The sequence below is a fragment of the Ranitomeya imitator genome, chromosome 6 (genome assembly GCF_032444005.1).
Source record: "Ranitomeya imitator isolate aRanImi1 chromosome 6, aRanImi1.pri, whole genome shotgun sequence".
Taxonomy (NCBI): Eukaryota; Metazoa; Chordata; class Amphibia; order Anura; family Dendrobatidae; genus Ranitomeya; species Ranitomeya imitator.
In genome coordinates, this window is record NC_091287.1 from 43,623,088 (window position 1) to 43,637,953 (window position 14,866).

At 44.3% G+C, this 14,866-nt stretch overlaps 1 protein-coding gene across 1 annotated transcript in view; it reads right to left on the reverse strand.

Moving 5' to 3' along the window:
* Positions 1-14,866, reverse strand: part of C6H10orf67 (chromosome 6 C10orf67 homolog) — a 148,785-nt gene that overhangs the window by 86,584 nt on the left and 47,335 nt on the right. The window contains exon 9 of the mRNA XM_069729559.1: positions 12,232-12,297. Within this exon, the coding sequence (XP_069585660.1) occupies positions 12,232-12,297 (66 nt within the window). The remainder of the gene's footprint in view (positions 1-12,231; positions 12,298-14,866) is intronic.

Consider the following 14,866-nt stretch of genomic DNA (forward strand, 5'->3'; position numbering starts at 1 on the left):
CTATGTGTGCAGAATAAAAAAATCGGACGCGATATGGAGCCACAGTATAGCACCTGTTTTTTTACAGATACATTACAATTTTGTAACATAGGAAACCGTAAATTGTCTTGGAAATGATTAATAGCTTCTGGGCTTCTGAGTAAAAAAAATGGATTGCATACGTGAAAAAAAAATTGTCCTAGATTCTTGGATGAAACAGTATTCGATTTTTTTATACGCTCGTGTGAACCTGCCCTTATAAAGTAATTATTTCCTTTAGGTAAACTCTCATTATGACGAGGAGTAAACTTCTGACAGCTGCAAATCCCATTATTTCTTAGCATACCCAGCAAAGTAAGCTGCCAGAATGCCATGTTGGTCCGCTGCCAATAACCCCAAAAGATGATGGGGTTAAGAGCGTACTCCAGCGAATCCTTCAGATCATGAAAGGGCCTACAGGCAGCTGCTGCCTTATTTTCGTGCATTATTTCCTTTAATTTATAGAAGGACATACACACCTACATTACACAGTGTTACACTTGCTGGGTCAACTAGAATATAGTCCAATTTACCTGCATCAATTTTTTTTTTGTAAAGGCAGAGAGGCTTCCACTATGTTGATAGGAAACTAGTAACCAAACAGGAGAAGTCCCCATTTTACAGTTAAGAAGCTGGTTGGACACACATTTTTATTTAAGCGACTCCTGTCTGGGGCGATGGCACAGGTTCCCCAACCTATTTCACTTACTTTGTATAAAGGGTTTTATGTCCTTGGCACACATCAAAATGAATAGGGTCTGCATGGAGCCCCTTCTATCTGTAGATGGCAAAGTATGCAGGGAAAAGTGGTCTCTGCCAGGAAGGAAACTGCTAGTACCGCAGAGACACCCACGAGACCAGCTGCTCGGCTTTCACAAACTAAGGTCCAACTCATGATATTGAAAAGTACTGTTGTCTGTACCTTGCTCATCTTGTTCCCATTAACATCTATTGTAAAAAAAAAAAAGCAGGCCGGGGGAAAAAAAAAAAGAGACTGTAGCATTTTTGTGCCATGGTGTGTCGTGTTTTAAAGGGTTATCACCCTCCCAACCACCCACCACCCAAGAATGAGTTACTGTATCTCCAGATCTATAGAAAAGGGATTACTTGCTGATCACTAGGGGTCCAATTGCTCGGATTCCCAGCGATTCAGACTCCACAGCCCCACCCCAACCTGCGCTCTGTTTATTGTATATGGGACTACTGGAAAAAGCGGAGCACTGGACTTGGCAGTCCCATCGGCAATGAATGGAGTGGAGGTTGAGCATGCACACCTCCACTCCATTCATGGTATCGGGTCTCCAGGATTGTAGATGGTCCCAGCAATTAGTCACCAAGTTAGATTTATGGGTAGATACCTTTTTTTGGGGGAGAGGTGAAACCCTTTAACGACCTATCTATCCATTTACCCATACATCTGTCTCTCAATTTATCTTATATTTCTATGTTATTGGCAGTCCGTATGCCCAGTGTATATACAGTATGCACACTGTATGGAGAGAACTATTGGACAAGTACACGTTAAACTTACAAGAGGGTTTATGACCTCCAATTGTAAATCCATTGAATCAACCAGGTCGGGAGAGTAGATGGGAGAGTCAGCTCACCAGCAGTAAAAGAGTCTGTGGCCGCAGGATGGAGACATCACACGGGGCCGCCGTGGTCAGGGCAGAAGCAAGACAATCATCAGGAAAGGGAGTCCTCCGGCGATGAGGAGTAAGTATAAAATGTCACATTTATTAGGAAAACTGAAAAGCTGTGTAGGTGGACATACAGGCCACATAGAGTCTAAAAACCTACGCGGTTCAGCATATAGCCTTAGTCATAGTATGACTATAGTAAATCCATAGGAATAAATATGTAGTTGGTCAACACTTCACAGTTAGAGCCGCTCCCACCCTTCTTGGAAGGGTTTCTACAAGATTCTGGCGTTATGTCTGTGTTTCAGCTTCGTCAACTTTAAAGAAAAATGGGTGAAACTCGGCACGATTGGGACATAGCCGACAAATTCATTTCAGTTTAGGCCAGCAAAGTCTACTCCCGTCCATACCATGAGTAGATTTCTCTATTTGGCGCACGGCAGCTGAAATTTCATTAAGGGGATAGCGGCTCTTAATTCGGTAGATTTGCAAAAAAAACGTCAGTCTTAATGAAACGGTCCCAAAATACTCTGGCAAAAAAAAAAGGGTTATGTGGGTTGCAGTTCACTATATAGATTCCTTCACACTCATCCACATAAAGAAGTAATAGGGCGAGTAAATCTGTAGCTGGACCCGGCACCGACTGCCAATGACATATATAATGACAAGACACGGTGTAGGATCTGTATGATGCACACTGCCAAATCCCCCACTTATAGAGCTGCTGTTATCTTATGTGGCAGAGCTTTCATAAAAGACCCCAACTAGATAGCTCCCGGGGTATTGTGAGGATGGCAGTATGACTTTAGAACGTATACGACACCAGTGTTCTGCTGGTTAAAAACTTTACATAAAACACTCCAGGGATAATGTCCCCTATCCACCCCCATCTTCACACTGATTCCCTGCAGAGCTAACAGGGAGGATAAAAGCTGTCAATCAAACTGGTTTCTTCCATTTCCCTCCAGCCACTGACACAGTTCTAGTAGCCCCTAGTTGTGTTACGAGGGCGAACGTCCAGGTAATCGGTGAGGTTTCCATCCACTACTAGGATTGAAAACAAATGTAGCATAGGGGCCGGGCATGAACCCACCGGGGTCTGCAAGGTCGGAGGACCCAAAGCGAATTCTGAAACTGGTACCGGTGACTGGGCGCGCCAGCGTTTTCAGATGTGCAGATTTTACCAAAGCTCCAGCTGCTGATCTGGGCAGTACTGGTGGGACCCCAATCAGAGTTTTCTATATCTGGAAAAAGAGTTTAAAAGAAGTAAAAAAAAAGCTGTGATATTAACAAAATCACATAAAAAATTGTCCTGAACTATAAAGACATTGGAAATAACAAAAGTGTGGTCGTGTGCCGTACACCAAGCTATCAGGTCATAGGATCAGATTATCCATTAGATCTGGTGCTTTGTGTCTATCCACATCCAAGAATCAGGTGAAAAATAATACCCTATGGCTAAAATTCCTATTTTTTAAATATTAGGAACACGTTTTGATTAAAGCAAAAAAAAAAGTGTTTACCAGAAATCTCCTGATCCCTTTATTTTTTAAAGGTGTTGCACCATAAATGAAATTATGGTAATCGCGTACCCATAAAACCACTGATCCAGAGAACAGGACTCTGAAATAACCTATCTGAATGGAGCTGGCCCCACTAATGTCTAAGGCTACGTTCAGATTAGCGTTGCGCGCCGCTGCGTCGGCGACGCAACGCACGATGCACGAAAAAACGCGTGCAAACGCACGCAAAAACGCTGCGTTTTGCGACGCGTGCGTCGTTTTTTGACGAAAATCGGACGCAAGAAAAATGCAACTTGTTGCATTTTCTTGCGTCCGACGCTAGCGTCAAAAACGACGCACGTGTCGGAAAACGCAACAAGAAAAACGCATGCGTCCCCCATGTTAAACATAGGGGCGCATGACGCGTGCGTCGCCGCTGCGTTTCCCGACGCAGCGTCGGGAAACGCTAATCTGAACGTAGCCTAAGGGGCTGCCAGAGATCGTGGAGTACAGTGCTTGACTATGTCCAGCAGTCCCATGTAGAATGAGTGGATGTTGTACACATGAGGGAACCATTGCTCCATTCAATGATATGCACAAAGTTTCTTCAAAGAGGAAGAGAGTAGGGTCCCTAATGCCATCAATTGGAGGAAGAAATCCAAGTAGTCATTATGGACCCCTCAAAGTACCTTCCAATACAACTTATGACAAAAAGCCAAATTAAAATCTACTCCAAAAGAAAAAGATCTCCATGTGCAGAGACATGTTTCAGGGTTCTTGCCTCTTGTCAGTGAAAAGTAGGAGACTGGTTGGCTGGGTAAGAGGCCTTTGAGAGGGGTTTCAGGGTGTAGTTTCTCCTTTAAGGAAATCTGTCACCAGCCTTCTGCTACCCCATCTGAGAGCAGGATGATGTAAGGGCAGAAACTCTGATTCCAGCGATGTCTCACTTACAGGACTGCTTGCTGTCATTTTCATAAGAAGACTGTTTTACTTGTTGCTAATGTAGCAGTTCTCTGAATACTACATAACTCCGCCCACATGACTAATAGGTAGATTTCAGCCTATGCACTGCTGAGCTCTGTATAACCCCACCCACACCACTGATTGGCCCCTTTCTGTATACACTGTGCAAAGGCAGAAAGCTGCCAATCAGTGGTACAGCGCTTATGAATATGGATATGGAGCACCACATGATATCAGGTTTACTTGTCCTCTAGTGATAATCTCTTGTTGATAAAACTGTGGTCCCAGAGAGCACTGTATGGCCTAAAAGTCTCCCTACATCAGCTAAGGCCTCTTTCACACTTCAGTCTTCTGGCGTCAGTCAAAATCAGTCGTCAAAAATAGTGAAAAACCGGATCCGGTGCATCCGTCGCATCTGTTTTTTCATCCGTTTCTTCAGTTTTTTTTTTTGACGGATTCGTTTTTTTATACCTCCAAATGTGATTGGCTACTGGAAAATAATGGAAACCTATATATTGAGTGTTTTAACACCCCATCTTTGAGAGGTTGCAGAGCAAGTGGCAGAAATGGAAGGAGTTCTATCAAATATTGTGACCATCTATGCATCTATCCATCAGGCAGGTTGCTGGCAGGCTTCTTGCTGGCACATTGAGGATGAAGCCACAGGCCAGGTTTATATAGATTTGGGGCTGTCTGGCCAATTGGCTACTAAAGATTTGGAGCATGCTCAGTGTAAAAAACGGAATCCGTCGCTGGATTCCGTCATTTGACGGACAGCGATGGATCCTGCGCCCATAGGCTTCCATTCTAGCCAACGATGGACGCCGCTGGATCCGTCGCTGTCTGATTTTTCGACGCAGACAAAAAAAATGTTACTTTGTCCATCCTCTCCAGACGACGGATAAACAAATTCCGACGGATCCAGCGCACACCGGATGAAACGTGAGGCCATCCGTCGTAATCCGTCGCTAATACAAGTCTATGAGAAAAAGACGGATCCAGCGGGCAAATTCGCTGGATCTGTTTTTTTTTTTCACAAAACAACGGATTTCGACTGAAACAAAAAGACAGAAGTGTGAAAGAGGCCTTAGTGGTCGTCTTGCGGTGAAACTTTTCCCTAGACTTCCATACAAGTGAGGCACTGCTGAACACAGTTTTCGGGTTTGGTGGGAGCCCAAGCGATCAGCAAGTTATCGTCTATAATGTGAATAACTTCCATGCATGGTACAACCCCTTTAGGTTTTAATAAAGAGCATAATCCAATGCAAACAACCAAAAGTGAAATAACTCAGAGGGGTTTCTTGGTCTTGTAGTCAGTATATGTAACTGCAGAGTGCCGAATCGTCACAGTGGGTGACGCATGGTACACGGTCAAGGTATGGAAGTCTGTGACTGCAGAAATGTCTTCTTAGACTGGGAATGTAATTAATTCCATCACTGTCCCCCGAATAATGAAGCTTGCGCCCATTCCTCAGCAGTAGATGCACTACGTCTATAAATGTGACCCCCTTCTCATTCATTAATCGATTGCCTCATTAGTTGGGACATGGAGAGCTGGTCACAATCCCCCTTTGCTGGTGACATATTTACCTGGTTATAAATCTATTATTTGTTAGGGACACAGTTACGCGTTGGTCTTATCGCAACATGTGCCTGCTTCCCACCAAGTGTCATGATTTCTGGAAATAAGTGTGATTGATACAGTGAGTAAACAGCTCTGCCATAAGTACAAATCCTAAACTATTAGGTGACTCCATTATTAGATATGAAGAAAGCAAAGAAATTTGACTCTAAAGGTGTAAAAATTAAAGTTGCAGAATTACAATGCGTAGCGTAAGCTTATGGGTACGTCATGGTGCTTAAGGATTTAATACCTATCCACAGAAAAGATGCACGATCACAGTGGGTCCGGCAGCTGAGACCACAACCAATTCTGAGAACAGGGGGCCCAAAGTCCCAGAATAAATGCAGTAGTGATCATGTGCACCCACCATACTCATAATGGTGGCATATGGTCACTACTATGGATAGTGTGGATGGGTAATAGAAGAAATGCAAACTGAACCTAGCAGATCATATACAGTTGTGCTCAAAAGTTTACATACCCCGGCAGAATTTTTGCTTTCTTGGCCTTTTTTCAGAGAATATAAATGATTAGATGGTGGCCCGATTCTAACGCATGCATGTCCACGTAGTATATTGCCCAGTGACGTAGTATATTGCCCAGACACGTAGTATATTGCCCAGTCACGTAGTATATTGCCCAGCCACATAGTATATTGCCCAGCCACGTAGTATATTGCCCAGCCACGTAGTATATTGCCCAGCCACGTAGTATATTGCCCAGCCACGTAGTATATTGCCCAGCCATGTAGTATATTGTCCAGACACGTAGTATATTGCCCAGACACGTAGTATATTGTCCAGTTACGTAGTATATTGTCCAGTTACGTAGTATATTGCCCAGCCACATAGTACATTGCCTAGTTACGTAGTATATTGCGCAGTGACGTAGTATATTGCGCAGCCTCATAGTATATTGTCCAGTTACATAGTATATTGCCCAGTGACGTAATATATTGCCCAGTGACGTAGTATACAGCACAGAGCCACGTAGTACATTGCACAGCGAAGTAGTATACAGCACAGAGCCACGTAGTATATTGCCCAGCCACATAGTATATTGCCCAGACACGTAGTATATTGCCCAGACACGTAGTATATTGCCGAGCCACGTAGTATATTGCCCAGACACGTAGTATATTGCCCAGCCATGTAGTATATTGCCCAGTCACGTAGTATATTGCCCAGCCATGTAGTATATTGCCCAGTCACGTAGTATATTGCCCAGTCACGTAGTATATTGCCCAGCCATGTAGTATATTGCCCAGCCACGTAGTATATTGCCCAGTCACGTAGTATATTGCCCAGTCACGTAGTATATTGCCCAGCCATGTAGTATATTGCCCAGCCATGTAGTATATTGCCCAGACACGTAGTATATTGCCCAGCCACGTAGTATATTGCCCAGTGACGTAGTATATTGCGCAGCCACATAGTATATTGCGCAGCCACATAGTATATTGTCCAGTTACGTAGTATATTGCCCAGTCACGTAGTATATTGCCTAGTTACGTAGTATATTGCGCAGTGACGTAGTATATTGCGCAGCCTCGTAGTATATTGCCCAGTTACATAGTATATTGCCCAGTGATGTAATATATTGCCCAGTGACGTAGTATACAGCACAGAGCCACGTAGTATATTGCACAGCGAAGTAGTATACAGCACAGAGCCACATAGTATATTTCCCAGTTACGTGGTATACAGCAGAGCCACGTAGTATATTGCACAGCGACGTAGTATACAGCACAGAGCCACGTAATATATTGCCCAGCCACGTAGTATGTTGCCCAGTCACGTAGTATATTGCCCAGTCACGTAGTATATTGCCCAGCCACGTAGTATATTGCCCAGTGACGTAGTATACAGCACAGAGCCACGTAGTATATTGCACAGCGAAGTAGTATACAGCACAGAGCTACATAGTATATTGCCCAGTTACGTAGTATATTGCCCAGTGACGTAGTATACAGCACAGAGCCATGTAGTATATTGGCCAGTCACGTAGTATATTGCCCAGGTACATAGTATATTGCCCAGCCACGTTTGTCACAGATTAAAAAAAACAAAAACAAACATATACTTACCTTTCCAAGGGCCTGTTGTAGTCCACGGCAGCTTCCGGTCCTAGGGTTGGTATGAGCGCAGGACCTGTGATGACGTCGCGGTCACATGACCGTGACGTCATGGCAGGTCTTTGTAGCGCTGGCGCGCAGGGCCTGTGATGACGTCGCGGTCATATGACAGGACGTACTTGGATGTGCCAACATGACAACAATCCAAAACACAAGGCCAAATCGACCTGGCAATGGATACAGCAGAACAAAGTTAAGGTTCTGGAGTGGCCATCTCAGTCTCCTGACCTTATTATCATTGAGCCACTCTGGGGAGATCTCAAGCATGCAGTTCATGGTACACAGCCCAGCAATTTACAGGAACTGGAGGCTTTTTGCCAAGAAGAGTGAGCAGCTTTACCATCTGAGAAAATAAAGAACCTCATCCACAACTACCACAAAAGACTTCAAGCTGTCATTGATGTTAGAGGGGGCAATATACGGTATTAAGATATGGGGTATGTGAACTTTTGATCAGGGTCATTTGGATGTTTTGGGCTGTCATTATGATTTAAAAAGAGAAAACAGTAGTTTGACAATAAATGGCTTCACCAAAACACTAACCATGAGTGGAGAAGAAGTTTTGGTGTTATCATTCATATTCTCTGAAAAAAAGGTCAAGCAAGCAAAAATTCTGCTGGGGTATGTAAACTTTTGAGCACAACTATATATAAAAATTGGGGAATACTATATACCTCAGTGCGCATGAAAGATGACATATATGTGCCTGCGAAATGAATGGCAGACAATTAGGAATACCACTAAAACCAAGAGGAAAACACCAAACATATGGTCAAAGAATAAATGTGGGACTTAGCATAGGAGATAAAACACCTTTATAAAAAATGGGTGGCAATTGGTGGCACTATATGCAACAGAGTGCCCGCACTTGTAGAAGACCAGTTTGCAAATACAAACAAAACAAATTAAATGATAAAAGATAGTCAAGGGGGACCACAGATAGGTAGTGAGATGTGACTGGATATGTGTCACATACTGGATAACAGCTATATCAATCCACATCGATCAATGTGTAGTCAATATTGTAGTGGATAAACAATGGAATGTAGATATATTGAACCAGAATGTAAATATGTTTATAATTGCACATAGCATGGAAGTAGGGGAGGAAAGCAGAAGCCAAGAAGGAATGCTTGTTAGGTAGGTGTATAAATGATGTAGTAGAATAGCATAAACATCAAACTAATTATAAGTCGGCTAATTGACCGGACACACTAGAGTCATTCGTGCTCATAACCTTCTCATATGCAAATCGACATTGGTGTCTTATGTACAAGATAGGTGTCACAGGGGGTTAAAACGTCATGCTAGACAGAGAAATGCACTCAGATAGCTGGCATAAACCTGTAATAACAATGCAGTAATTATACATATACAACAATGGTGTATACCGATCAACAGTGCATGTAATGAGGCTATGTGTAAAATAGTATATCCAGGCAGTGGAAATTACCTAGTAGGTTGCCCTTGGTCCAAGTGTGGAGCACACCCCAATGCGCATTTCATAACGATCCTTTCATCAGGGGACGAACAATGCTGACAAATTACTCTTTCCGAAACGCGAGTTGGGGTGTGCGCCGCACTTGGACTCCATCCCAGTCTCAAATCAGTGACAGATTGAAGCAGGTTTTGCGCAAGTATTTCGCACCATCCATCTTCCCCTCAACTCAAACGATTTTCCCTGTACCTGCAGCCCGAAAAACATCCCCACAGCATGTTGCTGCCCCCACTATGTTTCACTGTGGGGATGATGTTGTTGGGGTGATGAGCTGTGTTGATTTGGCACCTGACAAAGCGTTTATGTGGCACCCCAGGAGTTCAGGTACCACAGTAGTGCTGCCTTCCTCTCGGGGAGGGTAGTGCTATGCCTGGAGACAAGAGGGATCCCTTTGGCAGGTAAATCTTACACACAACACCTTCCGACTCCAGGCCAGGAGGGGGAGCTCAAAACCCGGTTTAAGCGGAGCTTCCCTGATACATATAGATCCTGGTCTGGGGAAGGAGTCAGATAGTCTGAGAGTGAAGAGAGACAGGAAAGGAGCAGAGGAGAGATTACGGGCTCAAGGAGGCTGCGATTGGGCCTTCTAGGAGCCAGAGCGCAGAAACCGGGCACCAAGAGCCCGAGGTTGTGGGGAGTTGCAAGCCCCACAGCAGAACCGGAGGGCATAGGACTATACGTAAACTGCCCATACAACACCTGAGGTACAGCAGTAGTCAGAGCCTAAAGGCGCCGTGCCTGAGACCCCCTAGAGAACGGCTCAAGCTGCCTACCGTGCAGGTACTGTCCCAGGACAGGAGAGAAAGGAGTACCTTGCCAGCAAACTACAGGGAGCAAGGGACCAGAAAAGCAGCACATAGTGGAAGGCTCCCAACCTGACCTGCCGAGGGGATTTCCACATGTCTCCGGGCTGCCTGGACTCCTTCTGTACCTGTTGCCAGTACCATGGACTGTGGCCTGCTACCACCAGTAAACCAGGTAATGACTGCAACCCTGTGTCTTCCGTTATTTACCAGCAACACATCATCCCTTCCATACACCTTGGGAGCCCTGGGGACCCCACTTCACCTGTGGGAAGCGTCACCATCCAGCCATGATACGATCACCCCAGAGGACCCCTTTTAGCGGCATTGGTCCCTACTGACCGAGAACCACAGGTGGCGTCACGAAAATAGACTTTCACAATTCCCCTTAAAAGACCGTTCTCCTTTAATTGAGTGCCCAGGGCACGGACCGTGTTGCAGCCACCGTGACCACCCCTTTAACTGCGACCGGACCCGGTCCCGAGTACCCCAGGCCCTGGCGGGCAACTCATTTACCTTGGTGACCAAATGTTAAATTTTTGTCTCATCTGACTAGAACCTTCCTCAATACATTTAGGGAGTTTCCCATGTTTTTTGGCAAATTCAAAAAGAGCCTTATAATTTTTGTGTGTAAGCAAAGGTTTATTGTGGTTGTATGGACAGATATTCCAGTCTCTGCTTGGGAACTCTGTAGGGTTACCTTTGATCTCTGTGTGGCCTCTCTGATTAATGCCCTCCTTGCCCAGGCTGAGAGTTTTAGTGGGCAGCCCTCTCTGGGCAGGCTTGTTGTGGTATAATGTTGTTTCCATTTGATGATAATGGATTTGATGGTGCGCCCGGGGGATCATCAGAGATTGGGATATTCTTTTATAACCAAACCCTGACTTGTACTTCTCAACAACTGTGTCCCTGACTTGTTTGGGGATCTCCTTGGTCTTCATGGTGTTTGGTTAGTGGAGCCTCTTGCACAATGGTGTTGCAGCCTCTATGGCTTTTCAGAAGGGTGTAGTGTTCATTTCACTGAGCATATCACTTATGAAAGTAATCACTTGCACAAGAAAATTTTAGAGACTTCATAGTAAAAGGGGTGAATACATATGCACATGCCAATTTTTAGTAATTTGATTCGATAAATGTAATTTATGCCTATATTTTTTTGACTTCTCCAACTTAGACTATTTCGCGTTGATGCATCACACAGAAATTGAATTACAAAAATATTTAAACACAGATTGTAATGTAACAAAATAGGTAAAAAGCCAAGGGGGAGGGGGTGAATATTTTGCAAGCCACTGTATACCATAAATGATTGATACGCAGGTCCATTTTCAGGACTTTAACCTATCGCGAGAATGGTGGTCCTCTTTTCCACCCTTCACACTCTAGAGGACGGAAGAGCCCGTGCATGAGACTTTTTTCATTGAAGCTCAAATGGACGGGTATGCTCTACTCCATTAGGTGCAATGAAGAAATCTGAACACATACATGGCCTCCTCATCTACTTATTACTGTAATACCTAACAAGGGGAAGGAGACCCCCATTCTACACATATCAGTAGCGATAACCTCACACTGTCCCTGCTCCTGCCTGTACGCCGATCCTCTCCCCTCTGACAAGGAAGATACATGTAAGCATCCTCCCGATACAGACAAGCATGTCCGTGTCCAGATGGTGGTTAGGGGCAGCACAGACTGGCACTGTGGGCCACAGTGGCCGAGGGGTCATGAGTCCTCTATGCATAGATTTCTATATGCACATTTATACGGTCGTGTGCATTCGGTTGCACACTTAAGGACTATAGGCAGAGCCTTATCTACACTTCAGTAAACAGACGGTGACACAATATTCCTGTTTACAAAAATTAACTTTTGTACAGGTGCACAAAAGGACAAAACAGAAAGTATGGACTTATCACTTCATTGTGAGTTATGGTGTCAGTGTTTCTCAGTGCTCCTGGTCTTCACCTATCTTGGATGAGTTGTACCGTTGTTTTCATGGATACACATTTAGGGTACACTGCACGTGTGACATGCTCCATTCAGACTTACCTCCTCATCTTTTTCAGCTAGCTTAGCTTTCAGGGTATTTTCCATATCTTCCCTTTGTTGCTGGATCTGATAATACAAATATAATTGTTTTACAAGGTGACCACAATGAAATGGCAATCCACATAGTGTGTATAATGGAAGCTTTCCTCTGCAATGACCGTCTACACCGTGTGCCTGGTAGTAGCCATCCTCTGTAATGACAGTCTACACCGTGTGCATGGTGGAAGCCATCCTCTGTAATGACAGTCTACACCGTGTGCATGGTGGAAGAAATCCTCTGTAAAGACAGTCTACACCGTGTGCATGGTGGAAGCCATCCTCAGTAATGACAGTCTACACCGTGTGCATGGTGGAAGCCATCCTCAGTAATGACAGTCTACACCGTGTGCATGGTGGAAGAAATCCTCTGTAAAGACAGTCTACACCGTGTGCATGGTGGAAGCCATCCTCTGTAATGACAGTCTACACCGTGTGCATGGTGGAAGCCATCCTCTGTAATGACAGTCTACACCGTGTGCATGGTGGAAGCCATCCTCAGTAATGACAGTCTACACCGTGTGCATGGTGGAAGAAATCCTCTGTAAAGACAGTTTACACCGTGTGCATGGTGGAAGCCATCCTCTGTAATGACAGTCTACACCATGTGCATGGTGGAAGCCATCCTCTGTAAAGACAGTCTACAGCGTGTGCATGGTGGTAGCCATCCTCTGTAAAGACAGTCTACAGCGTGTGCATGGTGGAAGCCATCCTCTGTAATGACAGTCTACAGCGTGTGCATGGTGGAAGCTATCTTCTGCAATGACAGTCTACACCGTGTGCATGGTGGAAGCTATCTTCTGTAATGACAGTCTACTCCGTGTGCATGGTGGAAGTTATCCTCTGTAATGACCGTCTACACCGTGTGCATGGTGGAAGCTATCCTCTGTAATGACCGTCTATACCGTGTGCCTGGTGGAAGCTATCCTCTGTAATTACAGTCTACACTGTGTGCATGGTGGAATCTATCCTCTGTAATGACCGTCTACACTGTGTGCATGGTGGAAGCTATCCTCTGTAATGACCGTCTACACCGTGTGCCTGGTGGAAGTTATCCTCTGTAATGACCATCTACACAGTGTGCATGGTGGAAGCTATCCTCAGTAATGACCGTCTACACCGTGTGCATGGTGGAAGTTATCCTCTGTAATGACAGTTTACACTGTGTGCATGGTGGAAGCCATCCTCTGTAATGACTGTCTACACCATGTGCATAGTGGAAGCTATCCTCTGTAATGACCATCTACACAGTGTGCATGGTGGAAGCCGTCCTCTGTAACACCTGTCTACACCATGTATATGGTGGAAGCCATCTTCTTTAACAACTGTCTACAACGTGTGCATGGTGGAAGTCATCCTCTATAATGACTAACTACATTGTGTGCATAGTGAAAGTCAAGTTCTGTAATGCCCATGTACACTGTGTGCATGGTGGAAGCTATCCTTTTTGGTTGGATCTACAAATGTGGTTCTTGATCCAGTGTTTTGAGCCTCAAGGACCCTAGAAAGCACTTGCCTGATCCGGCTGATTTTGGTGGGACCAGACAACTGTATTTTATATGTATAGTGTCCTACTGACTCTCAGCTAACACATGATGTCAGGGAACAAGGATCAGGCATGTTTAATTCTATTACCTAATCTTTTTTTTAAGGAGGTCATCTGCCAACGGAAGGGTCTTTCCAAAATGGTCTATGGGACTGTTAAAGAAAGCCAAGTACTGCATTGGTCTATTTTCAGTAGTGTCATTGACAATGACTGGAGAGGAGGCCATGTATTTGCGCCTCTGCCCCATTCTGGACAGCTTGGTGGAGACTACTTCTCAGAGAGTGGTAGAAGTTTTACCTGTTTGAGTTTTAACAAATCTCATTCACACGAGGTGGAAAAAATTCACAATGATTTACGGATTCTCACGGCAAATTTCTCTCTTTGTAAAGCATTGGGTGAAATTTCTGTTGTGATTTTTACAACAAAATCCATATATTTTACATGGAGATTTTGTTGCAGTCTTGCCAATCTGAGGTGAAATCTGCCATAATGCTGCACCCCTTTGGGGTAAAATCTCATGAGCTTTCCTGCTACTATACTCTAGATTGCAGATTAGAAAATCTTAAGTATATTTTCCCCATGTGAATATGAGCCTAAGGCCAGGGACAGATGAGCGCATGAAAAATCAACTGAGTTTCATCCAAAAAACTCAGACGGTATTCATCCAATTTTCAAGTCTGTGTACCATCCGTTTTCAAACATCTACATAAAAAATGTTCATGATGTAAAAAAGTTTCCTAGGTTAATAATGGATATACTTCAGTAAAAATCAGATGTCACAAGGATGCTGTGTGTGATCCGATTTTTTTGTGCACCCATCCATTTGAATAGATAAGTCTCATCTGATAAAAGTAGCGCATGGAGAATGAGAAATATCGTTATCTGAGCATATGAAAATAAATCCAATGGGGGAGTTTTTCTGATTATAAACTGTGATCTACAACTATCTGAGCAAGATCTGCCTAGATGGAATCAAGGGAACATTGAGTGAGAGGCAGAGGATTCTACCCTAAACATGCACATTCATACAAAATGTGTAAAAATAAGTGCCGA